This window comes from Eubalaena glacialis, chromosome 2, assembly GCF_028564815.1.
Source record: "Eubalaena glacialis isolate mEubGla1 chromosome 2, mEubGla1.1.hap2.+ XY, whole genome shotgun sequence".
Lineage (NCBI taxonomy): Eukaryota > Metazoa > Chordata > Mammalia > Artiodactyla > Balaenidae > Eubalaena > Eubalaena glacialis.
The window spans coordinates 190,634,309-190,651,127 of record NC_083717.1 but is presented as its reverse complement, the minus strand read 5'-3'; the positions used below and the strand labels follow the sequence as shown (position 1 = coordinate 190,651,127).

At 47.6% G+C, this 16,819-nt stretch overlaps 1 protein-coding gene across 4 annotated transcripts in view; it reads right to left on the bottom strand.

The window, feature by feature from the left end:
• The window catches only part of EVL (Enah/Vasp-like), a 157,529-nt gene that overhangs the window by 47,050 nt on the left and 93,660 nt on the right, over positions 1-16,819 (bottom strand). For all 4 annotated transcript variants that reach the window (XM_061181246.1, XM_061181248.1, XM_061181247.1 and 1 more), the window contains exons 2-3: positions 11,960-12,128; positions 3,515-3,692 (exon numbers count right to left, since the gene is read on the bottom strand). In XM_061181246.1, coding sequence (XP_061037229.1) covers positions 3,515-3,692; positions 11,960-12,128 — 347 coding nt within the window. The remainder of the gene's footprint in view (positions 1-3,514; positions 3,693-11,959; positions 12,129-16,819) is intronic.

Here is a 16,819-nt window from a genome sequence, read left to right as displayed (position 1 = left end):
GTCCTGGGTGTACATCCAGGGAAGCCCCTTCCCCTCTTGAGCCCCGGCCTCCTAACCCAGCGATGTTGTCTGGGGACTCACTTCCCAGGGCTGTGGCGAGAATCAGGTAAGAGAAAGGGGTGTGAAGACTGGGCGGCCACGATTTGCTCTGCTTTGCTTTCAGGGTTGTATCTAAGCATCTTGTGTCTGCCAGGTTTGTTGGACCCCAGGAGGCCACACTAGTGTCGCTCACGCATGAGGGGGAGGTGGGAAATGCTGATGAGACCCTGAGTCTCAGAAGGTCCACGATCCGATGGCCCAAGCCCCAGATGCCTAGCACAGAACAGGACATGCCACTGAGGAGAGGAAGGAGCAGAGGCGGGCATTACGAGGTGCCAGGCCCCATGCCGGGCAACTGAGTCCTCTCTACAACTCTGTAAGTGGGACTTATGACCCCATTTTACAAATAAGGATGCTGAAGCCTACAGAAGATAAGCAAATTCAACAGGACCAAAGGGGAAAGAACCAGTATTATTCACGCTCTTATCACACACCAGGCACTGTACACTAAGTACTCTATAAACATTTTAAATTTAACCTTCATGACAATCCTAGAAAGTAGGGTTTATTACCCCAAGGCCACAGGTGGCAGAGCAAAGACTTAATATAAGATCTCACTGCCTCCGAACACATGCTTTTCTCACTACACTTGACCCCTGAACAACGTGGCGGTCGGGCTCTGAGTCTGCACGGGTGAAAACCTGCGTGTAACTGCACAGCCGGCCTCCACGCCCATGGCTCCACACCCGCAGATGCGACCAACTGTGGATCACGTAGGGCCGGAGACGCATTCGTGGAAAAGCAACCACTGTCAGTGGACCACTTGGTTCACAGCCGTGTCGGTTCAAGGGTCCACTGCACCGCAAACAGCCTCCCGCCGAGGAGGGTAGAACACAATTCGCCAGTACAGAGGGGATTTGATAGAAGGCTCACAACTGTCCTGCAGCGGAGGCCTCCTGTGGTAGCTGGCGGAGAGGCTGCCTGCGCCCTGCCCGCGCTCTGACGCCTGGACTACAGGGTGGCAGCCGTATCGTGGAATGGCACTCCACAGTGACAGAGCCAGCTGCAGAGACACACGGGTCCAGGGGCGGGTCTCTCAGACGTAATGTCGAGGGACAGAAATCAGGCCCCGAAGTACACACTACATGATCCATTTACATGAAGTTCGAACACAGGTAAAAGTGCTCTGTTGTCACAGAACTTGACATCCTGGTTTTCCTGGGAGGGGGCGGAGGGATGTGGTCCCTGGCAGGGCCTGGCAGGGCCTGGCAGGGGTTCTGCATATGCATGTGTACAAGCTCATCGAGCTCACACTTCAGGTTTCTGTACGGTACAGTGGGCTACACCCCAGGTGAAGAAAACGCTTCCTCCTCAGTGGGCCCAGGGTCTCCCCTCCACCAAAGGCCGTGGAACCGGGATGGGCGACTACTGTTCATGATGAAAGTTTCAAGTCAGGCCACTGTCACCTCGTGAGCACACATCCACCCCCTACCCCAACAAAGACATCCGTTCAACCCAGAGGAGACGCAGGAGGTCGGGGTTCTGAATCTGAGTTACTACCTGGCACCGGGAAGTTATTTCTTCATACTAGGTCACACGTTTCTTATCTGAAAATGAGGGTTGGATTAGCTGATTTCCTTGTGATTCTACGGTGAAGTTAAAAAAATAACTAGTATTTGCTTTGCGTCAGTCATCTGAATAAATTAAAACCTTTTTTTTTTTTTGCCCCTTAATGTATCTGTATGTACAGATAAAATAAAGCTTAACTCCCACATCCCGGGGCAAGTGAGGCAGCTCGGATCGGAAACCTTAAACTCAGCTCACTCTACCACGAAGCTCAAGGCTCTTGGGTGGAAAAAAAGACAGCTGACTAAGCGGTTATTTGGTGCCTACGATGTTGCAGGCAGGCCCTGCACTCATCACTCACACCGCTGTGGTTCCTCACTGCGCACCTCCAGTTCTCAGCAGAAAATCCACAAACCTTGGGGCCTTTTCACAGCGGGGACAGAACTCTACAAGTACTGGTTCTGTGTACGACCTGCGGGAAGCATACTCAAAACGTGTTCTTTCTTTTCTTAAAAAAATTCTCCTAGGGTTTAAATTGGGTCCCAAAGCTCCAACCTGTCAGGCACAATAGATATTTAAAAGCCATCTCCCTCCAGGTTCCAAGTACTATGTCTCTCCACTTCCCACCCCAGTTCTGGCAGCAGTAGCAGCAGCAGCCATGACAGTAATAATGCCCACAAATACTAATACTGGGTGATTAATACGTGTCAGGCAGCCTGCGAACATACATTCGAGTTCATTTAAACGTAGAAACAATCACATATCACCCATCTTATGGCTAAGGAAACTGAAGCCCAGAAAAATGACCGGGACTCAAGGCCAGCAGGGCACCCCGAGGCCCAGTTTCCTCACTACCACGCCCTACCAAGGTAAGATCTCCGGCCAAGTGCAAGACTGTCTCTGTGGCCACCAAGATGCCAACATCCTGGAAGGTCTCCGACCTCCCTCTGAAGCTAACACTACAAATTTCCGAGAACAGCCACGTGTGTTTTTGCTCCTTTGCTTTACCTGCACTGCATAGAAGCTTTTGCTAGCGCCACTCGCCGCCCCCAGCCCATTGTCTAGACCCCAAGCCTTCCAAGTTGGAGCCTTCCACTGTGCAATCCGTGCCACCCTTCTAATTCCACAACCAACCTCTTTCCTGTCGCCACCGCAGGCTGCACAGACACTGCAGTGTTCTCTTTCCCAGCATGTGCTGGACTTTCAGGCCCATGTGCCTTCGTATTTGCTGTTCCCTCTGCCTGGGATGCCCACTCCCACCTCTTTGCCCTTCAAAACTCCAGCTCAAATGTCACCACCCGCTCAAAGCCTCCCTTGGCAGCCCAGATGGGCAGTCCCTTATTTCCCTTTCTGTGCTCCCGAAGTCCCTGCCCTGCTCATACTTTATCAGCACACTTATCACAACACGTTACAGTCAGCAGTTAGTGAATCCGTCTACTCCAAGATACCAAGTGTCTAGAGGGAAAGGACTCCATCTACCCATTTCTTACCTATTCTGTCTAGTCAGTTTCTACACTCAGTAAATGTTTAGTCAAAGTGTGCTAAACATATGCATAATCGAATACAAGAATACATTTTTGCTTGTTCCCTCCGATCTCTGCCAAACATGTGTCTAGAATATGGAATTAGGATGACAAATGTAAAACGCATCTGGATACTCGGCTTTAGGAACACAGTACAAATCTGTATTTCACCAAGGGCAAAAAAGATGTAAATGCCATTCTCTCCTCCTTCAAATTGCTAACATAGCTTTAAACCTAGAGTCAGGCAGTGGGTTTCTCTGAGAACCCACAAAGCATCAGCTCGGCACAGCTGCAGGGCAAGGACACCCAGGAAGCCAGAACTGTAGGAGGGCAGAGGTAGAACAAGAGAGGGTCTAGGCACCAGGCCAAGACAGAGCCCCGCTTACCTCCTTCTTGGGAATTCATGATGTTCAGGGCAAACAGCATGGCATTGGAGAACGTGGTTGCCTCTTCCTTACTTGCAAAGTTTAAACCATAGACCTGGCGGGCATCTCGCCACTGGTGGAAGGTTGGCGTTGCCTGATTGTACTTCAGCCCTTTCACGATTGAATAATTGATCACAACCTGAAAGGGAAAAGAGAGAGAAATACGTGTAAATAAATAAAAGGTAAGTGAGCTGGAGGGAGCTGTGTAGGGCAAGGATATTGTGTCCCCTGGGGCTACAAGAGGACAGGGGGACGGGGATGGGGTCAGAAGAAGGAGAAAGCACGACCAGGCAGCTTTTCAACATGATCTATACCACAGTGAGGATTTGAAAAACAGTTATTTCATTTAACTAACAAAGAGTGTGGTCGTGACCTCCACATGAGAGCCCTAAGCTGGGAGTCAGGTTCCCTGGGTCCTGGTGCTGGCCCTGCCTCCCAGCCGTGTCACCCTAGGCGGCACCGCACTTCTCTGGGGCTCAGTTTCGCCAGTCATAAAATGGGGATAATGATCCTGGCTCTACTGACCTAATGGGGTTACTGCAAAGGTCACATTGTGACACATATCTTATGGAGACTTCTAGATATAAAGATCCTTAAGGGCAAGAGTCTTTTCTACTTCATATTTATGCCTCCCACAGCCCTCTGCATAGTGTCTAATACTTAGAATGCATTAATAAATGGATTATTAGTTAAAAGGACAACTATCCATTCTTTTGCATGTGGCTATTCAGTTTTCTCAACACCATTTATTGAGGAGACTGCTCCTTTCCCCACTATATGCTCCTGACTCCTTTGTCATAAATTAATAAAACCATATCTGCATGGGTTTATTACTGGGTTCTCTATTCTGTTCCGTTGATTTTTGTGTCTGTTTTTATGCCAATATCATGCTTTTTATTTACTGTAGTTTTTAATTACTATACTAAAATTACAGTAATATAGTTTGAAATGAGGGAGTGTGACGCCTCCAGCTTTGTTCTTCTTTCTCAAGATTGCTTTCGCCATTTGGGGTCTTTTGTGGTTCCATACAACTTTTAGGATTATTGTTCTAGTTCTGTGGCATTTTGATAGGGATTGCGTTGAATCTGTTGATTGCTTTGGGTGGTGTGGACATTCTAACATGAGCACAGAGTCCGCTCTCTTTTCCTTGGTGAGTCTGGCTGAAGGCTTGTCAGTTTCATTTACATTTTCAAAGAATCAGAGCTTAGTTTCCTTGATCTTTTCTATTCCCTTTTTAGTCTCTATTTCATTGATTTCTTCTTCTTTTTTTAAATGATCACCTCCTTCCTTCCTTCCTCCCTCCCCTCCCTCCCTCCTTTCTTTCTTTCTTTCTTGGCTGCGTTGGGTCTTCGTTGCTGCGCGTGGGCTTTCTCTAGTTGTGGCAAGCGGGGGCTACTCTTCATTGCAGTGCGCAGGCTTCTCACTGCGGTGGCTTCTCTTGTGGCGGAGCGCGGGTGCTAGGCGTGTGGGCTTCAGTAGTTGTGGCTCATAGGCTCTAGAGCACAGGCTCAGTAGCTGTGGCGCACAGGCTTTGTTGCTCCGCGGCATGTGGGATCTTCCCGGATCAGGGCTCAAACCCGTGTTCCCTGCACTGGCAGGTGGATTCTTAACCACTGCGCCACCAGGGAAGTCCTATTTCATTGATTTCTGCTCTCATCTTTGTCATTTCCTTCCTTCTACTAACTTTGGGTTTCTTTTGTTCATCTTTTTCCAGTTCCCTGGGGTGTAAAGTTAGGTTGTTTGTGACTTTTCTTGTTTCTTGAGGTAGGCACTGACTGCTATGAACTTAGCAGTAGAATGCAGAACTGCTTTTGCTGCATCCCACAAATTGTTATGTTATACTTCCATTTCCATTTGTCTCCAAGTACTTTTAAAATTTCTCTTTTGATTTCTCCTTCAACCCACTTCCATAGCATGTTGTTTAATCTCCACATACTTGTGACCTGAAACCATAAAGCCCCTAGAAGAAAATATAAGTGGTAAGCTCCTTGACATAGGCCTTGGTGATGATGTTTTGAATCTGATACCAAAAACAAAAGCGACAAAAGCAAAAATAAACAAGTGGGACTACATCAAACTAAAAAGCTTCTGTATAGCAAAGGAAGCCATCAACAGAATGAAAAGGCAATCTACTGAATGGGAGAAAGTGTTTGCAAAACATATATCTGATAAGGGACTAATATCTAAAATATATAAAGAACCTGTATTGCTCAATAGCAAAAAAACAACCCAATAAAGAAATGGGCAGAAGATCTGAATAGATATTTATCTAAAGAAGACATACAGATGGCTAACAGATACAAGAAAAGATGCTCCACAATATTAATGATCAGGGAAATGCAAATCAAACCCACAAGGAGATATCATCTCACACATGTCAGAACGGCTGTTATCAAAAAGACAAGAAATAAAGTGTTGGCAAGGATATGGAGAAAAAGGAACCCTTGTGCACTGTCAGTGGGAATGCAAATTGGTGCAGCCACTACAGAAAACAGCATAGAGGTTCCTTAAAGTTAAAAATAGAACTATCACATGATCCTGCAATTCCACTTTTGGGTATTTACCCGAAGAAAATGTAAACACTAAATCAGAAACATATATGCACCCCCATGTTCACGGCAGCATTATTTACAATAGCCAAGATATGGAAATAACCTAAGTGTCCATTGATGTATGAACAGATTAAGAAACTGTGGTATATACACAATGGAATATTACTCAGCCATAAAAAGAATGAAATCTAGCCATTTGTGACAACATGGATGGATCTCAAGGGCATTATGCTAAGGGAAAGAAGTCAGACAGAGAAAGACAAAAACCGTATGATCTATCTTGTATATGGAATCTTAAAAAAAAAAAAAAAAAAAAAAGCTCATGCATACAGAGAACAGATTGATGGTTGCCAGAGGTGGTGGAGGGGGGGTAAGGAAGGGTGGGGGAGAAATTATGCATATGAAACCACTTAACACAGCTGCTAGCACACAGGTTGTCAACAAGTGTTAACTGAGAAATATTAAGGTCCTCAGAGATGGAAATATGCAAGCAGAGTCTAGATAAGGCTGGATGGCTTGCTGTTAGTGATACAATGGAAAGATTCTGCTTTAGGAGAGGTACAAGATGATTTCTCGGGTCTCCTCTGGCTTTGAGGCTCTAGGGTTTTGTGACCTGAATTGGAGATAACTCAGTCTATTGTCCCCCCGGTCAGGAAGGAGAGCTCAGGAAAAGATTCGGAGATGCAAAGAGACATGGCCAAGACACCCTGTGTGCTGGCTGGGGCGCTAAGACGAGAACTCTGATTTACTGCTCCATCCTGCTGTGCTGTTGGATAAAGTAAGGCCAGAGGACAGCAAATACGGGCAATATCCACAAGAGCTTCTTCCCAAGTCTCAGCCAGGTGGAAGGTAGGTTTGGATTGTCCGATAGTGAAAAAAGAGCGAGCAAGTGAGAGAGACGGAGGGAGAGAAGCACATGTACTAAATTAGCTAAAGAAACACAACTGTTTCTTAACTTAGCTGTTACATACTGACACTGCAGTTTTGGCCAGATCTATACCCAGGTTCCTCGGTGGTTCTCTCTCTGGGTTTAGCTCTAGATCGTCAGAAAAAGGGCTGGAGGTTTTGTGGCTACATGCATGATAAGAAGCATAGTGACTTGTGGTTAACACAGCTCTTCAGAGGAGAGGGCACAATAATAGCGGTACAGTGACCAGAATGAGGGAGATAAGACCCTCTTCCTTTCTGCGTGGTTAAGTCTATACCAGAAGGTCTGTGTTTGTGTGGTTTTGGTGCTGCACTTTCAGTGGACATTAACAAACTAGAGCAAGCCAGAGGGATGTGTTTCAAATGGAAGAAGGTCTGGAAACCACATCATATCAAGAATGGTTGAGGGATACCGAAGCAAGATAAAAGAAGACTCTTCAGTGTATCACATACCCTCTCCAGGTACTTGAAGGGATGATCTGGGGAAGTGAGATTTAGAATCCTAAGATTTGGGGCTTCCCTGGTGGCGCAGTGGTTGAGAATCTGCCTGCCAATGCAGGGGACATGGGTTCGAGCCCTGGTCTGGGAGGATCCCACATGCCGCGGAGCAACTAGGCCCGTGAGCCACAACTACTGAGCCTGCGCGTCTGGAGCCTGTGCTCCGCAACAAGAGAGGCCGCGATAGTGAGAGGCCCGCGCACCGCGATGAAGAGTGGCCCCTGCTTGCTGCAACTAGAGAAAGCCCTCGCACAGAAACGAAGACCCAACACAGCCAAAAAATATAAAAATGAATACAAAAAAAAAAAAAAAAAAAAAAGAATCCTAAGATTTGAAATCTCTGGTTGGCTATGTTCTTGGAGGGGGACTTAGAGGGAGCGGGAACGGGGGGAGGTGGATGCCTATCCAGAATCTAGAAACAATGTGGCGTAAGGAACTCAGAGACCAGAGAGAATGTCTAACTCAGTCCTCCCTTTTTACAGGTGGGAAAACTGAGGCCCAGGGAGAATAAGTGATTTGTCCAAGGTTACAAGGTAAGTAATGGTAGAACTGAATTTAGAATCCAAGCCTGCAGCCTAGGACTTTGTGCTGCTTCTGACTGCCAGCATAATGAGCTGCAATCTTTCTTCCCATAATTCCTTCTCTGGTCCTAGCTCTAACCTCTAAAGCCTCAGAAATCGATTCTCTACTTTTAGAGATTTTCGGATATTGGATTGGGAGAGTGTGATAAAGCTGTTCCAGAAGTTCTCTGGGTTCTTTGCTGCACATGGCTGGCCTCTCCTCCGACTGCAGCTCTTGGGTTACCATTTCTGATCCATCTACACCTAGAGCATAGAGTTATAAAGGCTGCTCACCGAGTGCTGTGTCTGCTAGCCAGACACAGCCCACAAAGGTCTACGACTGCTCTGAACGCAACTACCGTACTAGGTACATGGACTGAGCAGAGGGTTTTGAGTCAAACTGTGGCCATGCCCCTTTCAGTTTTTCTCTCCTCCAAGTAAATATCTCTTGCTACTTCTTCAGCTGTTCCACATATTAATGCTGCTTTCAGACCTCTCACCAGTTTGGACGCCCTCCTCCTTACAGATTCCATTTACGGCACTCAGATTTGGTCCCAACATTCATGGTAAAGTACAACCAGTGCAGAGCAGAGCAGGACTGTAATATCCCTCCTTCTGGACCTCTACTTCTATTAATTCAGCCTGAGACTCACTAACATTTTTAGTGGCCAGAACTCATTCTCAACCAAACATCTTTTGGTTTCTTCACCTTCAATGTGAGATTCAGGTTAGACCTTGGCTAATGATACTATAACTTACCAGTCTTTTTCCCCACAAATGATGACCTGGTTTTATGTCCACCTATTTAGCAAAACGGGGGAGAGAATTCTTACACCATTATCCTCATGGGGTTACTGTGGGACTGAAATAACAAACATGAAGAGTGCTCTGTAAGCCACAGAGAGCACTGAACATGTAAGATATCCCCCCCTGGTTATAAGACCAGGAATCTCTGTCTCTCTTAAGATGTTTGACCTTGTAATCCATACTGACTGGAAATCAGACCTGTGAAAATTCATATTTTCTCCTGGGTCCATAAAAGTTATTATGGACCAGGTTTCCTGCCACTTTCTCTAATACCTTGGTTTACTGAGAATCTCTTTTGTGTTCCTGGCTAATGTGTCCCACCCCCCTGGGCAGAGTTGCAACCATGTTCCAGGAGCCTGTCTGACGAACGTGTAATGCCAACTGGAAGGCTATGTTGGTAACGTCTCCATCAGGTCCCAGAAGGTCTCTAAGTTAGAGGCAACAGAGTCTCCCTCAGTTTCCCCAGGAGATCACCGAGGACTGCCGCCAGTCCTTCCCTGAATGCAGGAAAGGTCTCCTCCCGAATGAGCCCCAACATGTGCTTCCCTCCGAAGGAAGCTGAGGCTTCCGAGAACAAGGTTCACGTTGGTTCCCACACACCATGGTGTCTTCCTAGTGTGCCCTGCAGGGCAACCAAGAGGCATGAAGAGAATGGAAAACTTGTCATAATAAAAGCAGCCACTTAGGGAACACCCACTGTGGTTCAGGAACTGCATGAGATAATGGGCCTTATGTCAAAGGCGAGTACCAGGGTGGAACTTCCCTGGCTGTCCCCACCCATGGGTGTTAGGGAAATGTGTGATATGTTTTTGGCTGTCGCTATAGGTGACAGTATGTGGTGCAGTGTGCCTCTGAAAGGCAGAGCTGGAATCAGTGAGCTAGAAGAACAGGGAAGCAGCTTCTAGAAGGTTTTTAGAATAACCTGCCTACCCGTGAGGCTCCTCGACAAGGGACAGGGATGCCCCTGAAGGTACCCAGAGTTCCAGGTCAGAAGGACCATCTTTGACCAGGGGTTCCGAAGTGGGGAGGTCCCTTTTAGCCACAGGAACCTGAAATTTAATAGGACTATTTTGGCAAAAGCAGAAACCCATTCAACAGGCAACACACACTGACAACAGAGCCCTGAGTTTCTGTTCTCTCTTTTCTATTTGCGAACACGATGGTTCTTGCAAAGACAGCAGCAAACCTGCTGCTCAGCTCAGCCATGGGCTGACTGACAAAGGCTGCCTACTTAAGGCAGAGGTGTTCACAAATGCTGAACTACAGATCTGCTGATTTCCCTGCTGAAAAATGTCCTCGTCCACCTCTAAGAAGAGAGCTGGAGGGAGAGCCTGAAGCCCTAACACAGTCGCTGTGGCGAAGCCACACGAGCCCTTTCTCCACGTCTCTATTTCAGTCCACGTCACGTCAGACCACTCTGTCTGAGTTACGTGTACACGACTACCCCGGACATAGGTGGACTTACCTCGTATTTATTGGCACAGGTACTTACCAGGTACACTCACAAACTATCTCACCTGATTTGTCCAGGATGTACTATTAGGGAGATGAATGATCCCAGATTCTTTAAATCATCTTGATGTTCCCCCCAAAGTAAGACTTAGGGGGTTGGTGGACCAAAAATCTTCACAGCTATGTTACTTATGGGTACGCAGGCAGAGAATAATACTAACACATTCGTACTATATATTTTTCAAAGCTGTTTCACATCTATTATTTTATTTATATTCTAATATGACAATAACACAGTGAGGTAGGCAGGGTGTGGATCACTGCCTGTGTAAGACAGCTGTGAAAAATGAAGTTCAGAAAAGATAGTTTGCTCAAGGTCTTACACCTTGGAGTATGAGAATACAGAGCCAGACTCTGAACCCAGACCTTTGACTCTACATCGTGACCTTGTTGTTCTCTGACCATTTTTCACCAGTGTGTGTGTATGTGTGTGTGTGTGTGTGTGTGTTTGTGTGTGTGTGTTTGTGTCTGTGTGAAGTGTGTGAGGTGTGTGTGTGGTGTGTGAAGTGTGTGAGGTGTGTGTGAGGTTTGTATGTGTGTGAGGTGTGTGTGTGTGAGAGGTGTGTGAGCTTTTGTGTGTGTGTGTGAGGTGTGTGTGAGGTGTGTATGTGTGTGAGGTGTGTGTGTATGTGTGTATGTGTGTGTGAAGTGTGAGGTGTGTATGTGTGTATGTGTGTGTGAAGTGTGAGGTGTGTATGTGTGGTGTGTGTGTGAGGTGTGTATGTGTGTGAGGTGTGTGTGAGGTGTGTGTGTATGTGTGAGGTATGTGTGTGAGGTGTGTGTGAGGTGTGTGTGTATGTGTGAGGTATGTGTGTGAGGTGTGTGTATGTGTGTGTGGTGTGTGAGGTGTGTATGTGTGTGAGGGGTGTGTGTGTGAGGTGTGTGTGTGGTTTTGTGTGTGAGGTGTGTGAAGTGTGTGGGGGGTGTGTGTGTGTGGTGGTGTGTGTGTGTGTGTGTGAGGTGTGTATGAGGTGTGTGTGTGGTGTGTGAAGTGTGTGAGGTATGTGTGTGTGAGGTATGTATGTGTATGAGGTGTGTATGAGGTGTGTGTGTGTGAGGTGTGTGTGTGAGGTGTGTGTGTGAAGTGTGAGGTGTGTATGTGTGTGGTGTGTGTGAGGTGTGTATGTGTGTGAGGTGTGTGTGAGGTGTGTGTGTGTGTGAAGTGTGAGGTGTGTGTGTGAGGTGTGTGTATGTGTGTGAGGTGTGTGTGAGGTGTGTATGTGTGTGAGGTGTGTATGTGCGTGAGGTGTGTGTGTGTGTGAGGTGTGTGTGTGAGGTGTGTGTATGTGTGTGAGGTTTTTTTGTGTGTGTGAGGTGTGTGAAGTGTGTGTGTGGTGGTGTGTATGTGTGTGTGAGGTGTTTATGAGGTGTGTGTGTGGTGTGTGAAGTGTGTGTGTGAGGTGTGTGTGTGTGGTGTGTGTGTGTATGTGTGTGAGGTGTGTGTGTGTGTGTGGTGTGTATGTGTGCGAGGTGTGTGTGTGAGGTGTGTGTGTGTGGTGTGTGTATGTGTGTGTATGCGTGTGGGGACGGCCTGTCACCCCAGCACTCACCTGCTGATCCTGAAGCTTGACCCCAACGACTCTGAAGGTGTTGCTGGCAGTGTTGTGGTAGATGTTGATCCGGCTGAATCCCTGCTGGCCAGGTTTGATTGGTACCCACTTCTTACTGGTGTCATCGTAGACCATCACGGAAGCCCGGGCTTGGCAGATACTCTGTTCACTGCAGACCAAGAGAAAACGTTAAGCGTCAGCCTCAGTTACAAGGGATGGATGCTGGCTTTGTCCTTTTCTGAAACAGAGGCCAACTGCCGCTTGACACAAAGGAACTTCCTAGTTGCCAGAGCTTCCAACTGTCTGTGGAAGGGCCGCTCTGTGAGGCGATAAGTTTCGACTCTCCAAAGACCGGGGGAGTGGACAGGAGGTTCTATGCCAAAGTTTTTCATAGCATGGGAGAGACTCCCAGCTTCACTTTCAGGGGAAAAGGTGCTTGAACTAGAAAGGAATTACAGCTATAATTTGCCAACTGTCCACAATATTCCAGGCATGGTGTTAAATAAGACAATGCACTAAAGCACATAAGCTTCACAACTTACGAAGCAGCCATTTATTACCCCCATTTTGTAGATGACAAAAGAGTGGCTCAGAGACGTGGAAAGATTTATACAAATTCACATAGGTACTCAGCGATTTTATCTGGAATTTCCAACCAGTTCTGTCTGACTCTAGAATACATGATATAGATAATATTCTCCACAACATCCAACAAAACGCTCAATTCGTGATAGTACGATAGTGTGGCTTCACACAAGCTATGTAGACAATAACATGATTAGGTGATCCTCTACAGAACAGAGTGATGAAAATCAAAATAAATAGATGGTTCACCCTGCTTCAATGGAGACATTTCCAAGCAAATTCCCCTGTTCAGCATAGGACAGAAAACCAGGGAAGAAGCGAAAGAAACACCCGGAGAGAGAAGACAGTCGTCACTGAAGTGAGCGCACTGCAACTCCCGCCACAGCGCTCAGGGCAAGTCTCCCAGAGCCCACCGGCCTCTTCATTTACATATAAGCCTAATAATCGTAAACATTTACTTTCTCAGTCTCTAGTATATTAGAATCCCCCAATTAAAAAGGTAAGACTGGTTGTCAAAGGTAGGCACACCAACAGCAGCAAGGGGTGGCTGTCAGCGGAAAGGGAGGCTGAAGAATTAGAAACGGAAAGTTAAAGCCCGGCAAGTCGGCGCCAATTTATAAAGAAGTGAAAGTGTGTGTAATTGTGATAATCATGATGATGAGACCAAGCAGTCAGGAGAAAGTCACAGTCTGTTCCCTTCACCATATCTAAGAGGGCGGGGAAACCAAATATTCGAAGACGTTCTCTCTCCCCAGTCCCAGTGGTTACCAGGTGACAAAATGACGGTTTTTAGGAGATTGGCCCTCAGGGACCTGGAAACCTCAACTTGGCCTAGGCAGCCTGCCTGAGGGCTCTTGCGGGCTGAGCTTCCCCGGGACCTGGCTCCCCTACGACTCCAAGACGGTGGAGGAGCCGTGTACAGATTATTACTATCTTAACAACAATTCTGGGTATGTGCACACACAAACCTGCCCGTACATATTCCCTCACTTCACGTTACACGAATCCCTACGTACACTTGATGGCTGTCCAGCTAATGACTTCACGTGCCAGCGCTCTCAGACCCACTCCAAAGGCCTACGCTGCTCCGTCTCAATCCTTCTGCTGGCCCCTCAGCTCTGCCCTAGGGTGCAGGAGTCTGCGGTACACTGGACGTCAGCCGTCCAAGCCCTGTGCTGAGGCTCTTTCTGTGGACACATGTATTGGGAGTGAATTATATGGGTTTTGTTGTGCAATTGTGCTACATCTTTTTTCTCATCATTCATTATTCATTCAACAAATAATTAAGGGGAAATCAGTGATAAGCCGAGCAGGCATGGGCTTCCCCAGAAGACAGCCATATCATACTGGCGGGGAGAAAAAAGAAAAACAAAAAGAAAACCAAACACGGCACTGTGCTTTGCCGTCTCTGAGCTCTGGAGCCTAAAACCATGTATCTTCTACGAGACTATTAGGAAGAGTTGCCGCTCCCCTAGCTGAGTCTTTGGGGCCCTGTCCTCATGAAGTCGAAGGTAGGAATCAGAGTAAACTGTACACAGAATTAGACAGACCTTGGTTCAGATCAAGTCAGAGTCCCACACCAATATAAACTAATTACTAATCAAGTTCTGGGCTAAGTTGTGTCACTTACCGCTACTCACGCACTTAGGCGCTCACGGTGACAGTGGGCAAGTAGGTGTGTGCTCTGAATGCTGGCTCAGGAGCTGGGAGAGATCCTGAGACGCAGCACAGGGTTAGGTAACAAAGCACAGACTCGATTAAGTCAGAGGGATCTGAGCCAAAATCCCAGGCGTAGCGCTTACTGGCATGCGACACAGAAGCCCTTGAGATGCCTCTGAGGGAGCCAACCAGGAAGGAACCGTGTGGTAGAGTCCCTGTGTGAAGGCCGTGGAGTGCCGTCCTTCTGATCACCTTCAAACGAGCCTGTTCTGGAGCAGAGCTGACCAGTGGTCCCAGCTGCTGCCCTCTGGACGCCCACCACGTCTGCACAGAGGCCACATTCTCTGGGCCACTCTCCGCCAATGACTAAATGGTGGCAGGGATAGCTGGCCCATGCAGGGCTCCTCCCCAGGGGAAACCTCATCAGCCAGGCCCAAATTTTCTCGGAACTGTGCTGTGGGCTGAGACGCTTCCTACTCAGTCCTTCTTACCCCTTCTCCTCCTGCAGACGTCAGACCTGCAACTTGGCCTGAGGCTCTCTGGGCCTCTCCGCTCCCTCCATCCTTCCCTGACCTTCTGATAAATCTCTGGTATCTAACCATCCTGGGGGTCTTGGTGTCTGCTTTTGGAAGACCCAAAGTAACACAGCCTGCACGGTGCAGGCTCCCTGAGGGCAGGGACACAGGGGTCTCATTCTCCACTATCTCCAGAACCCGGCAGAGAGCAGGGGCCTGATGGCTGCTCCCTGTGAAGAGAGCTCTGGAGAGGACCTAGTCCCTCTCCTGCTCAGCACAGCATGCCTCCTAAAGCAGCGCTAAGAGCACGCCGAGCCTCTGAATGGAACTGCTGGCAACGGGGAACTCTGCTCTCCAAAGCAGTCTGTTTGTTGTGGAATGGTCTGAGTCACCCTTGTTCTGAGGGTCAGCCCGCTCCCTGCCCTGCAGAGGTACCAAGGTGTTCTGAACAGTTCTGCCGGTCTAGTGGACAACTGAGGGAAGGCCTTGGCTCTGCCATCCACCATTCACACACCGCAGCTACAGGCCCCCGTGCCACCCCAGTCGCTCTGCTCCAGTGAGTCCCCACCTGTCACACGTTCTCTTGGGATCTGGGTATGATACTCTTGTCTTCGTCTGACAAGCACAGATGCCAGTGAGTCAAAAAACATTTAATGATGCAGAGAGGCATATGACAGTCTCTGCTCACAGCGACTCAGGAAATAAGACAAATGGTTACACACCTTACTCAGCCTGGAGGGACTGGGGGAACAGGGGAGACTTTCTGAAGAAACTGCGGTGTGGGTTTAAAGCTGAGGAGCTCTCAACCCCGGGCGGGTTCAGGAAGGGGATGTGGGATCCTGGGCGGGGGCGGCCAGCAGCCAGCGAGGCAAGGACAGCGCACTGCGTGCAGAGCCTACCTGGGGCACCACATACACCTCTCGGGGCTGTGCAACGGACATGATACAGCACCGGACCGACCACTGTGCTTGCCCCTGCTAGGTGCTTCAACATCAGCCACTGTTTTTTTAAATTGTAATCATAGCCACAGGCTCCCTTTTTGGTTTTTTTGGGTTTTTTTTTTAGCAGTTTAGGTTCAAATTGAACTTGTGGTTAATCAAAAATCCCTATTTTTGTTCCCATTTGACTAGTGCTTGTCTATCTCTGCTTATTTTATTACCACTAACAAACCCTAAATGCAAGAAAATACTTGTTTACTTAAGATTCGTCTTACTTATTATCCCTTTGGGATTTTTGTTTTGTTTTGCAGGAGTCAGCATTTTATTATTTTTCATTTTTACTGAGATATAATTGACATGTAACATTATATTAGTTTCAGGTGTATAACACAATGATTCAATATTTATATCTATTGCAAAATGATGACCACAGCAAGTCTAGTTAATATCCATCACCACACCTAGTTATGAACGTTTTTTCTTGTGTTGTTTTAATAAACTCTTGATTGCTATCCAGCCTAGACATTGCCCCTGAGCCCCACATATTCACTGTCTTCTCGACACCTCCATTGGGGTGAATACACAAACTCTATACTACACGCGTAGTTCACAGGCACCAGACACTTCACTTGTCTAAATCAGTTTTTGGAGGAAAGTTAATTTGGTAGACAAATATTAGAACGACTGAACTATTTTTTAAACACATACATACAAAATTCCCTTTACTAAATTGAAAAAGACTATTGCTACCCCTCCCCTCCCTCCCCCCCCACCCCCCCAGCCCTGGCCCCATACAACTTGCGCCAAAGCTGGTCCTCCTGAGGGCTCATCTCGGACAGGCTGCCTTCACGTGAGCAAACAACCACTGACTAGTGGGAATCAGTCCGATATGCGTTTGGTTTGTTCCACATGGTGCTGAACTGCCAGGCTGATGGACTTTTGCCCCCTGGGACCTGACAGGCTGCTCTGAGCTGCAGGTACAAGCAGAGTTTCTCTCCCAGGAGAAGGCTCTTTCAGAGCAAGCGGTCCAATTCCAGTCTCATTTTGGGCTTTTGTATGGGTATTTGTGGGCCCGGCAAAAAATTCAAGTCTGTAACTTCCCTCCCAGTGGCAGGTGAGACATACACTAACAAAGCTGGGACAGCTCTTTCGTCAGGACCTTA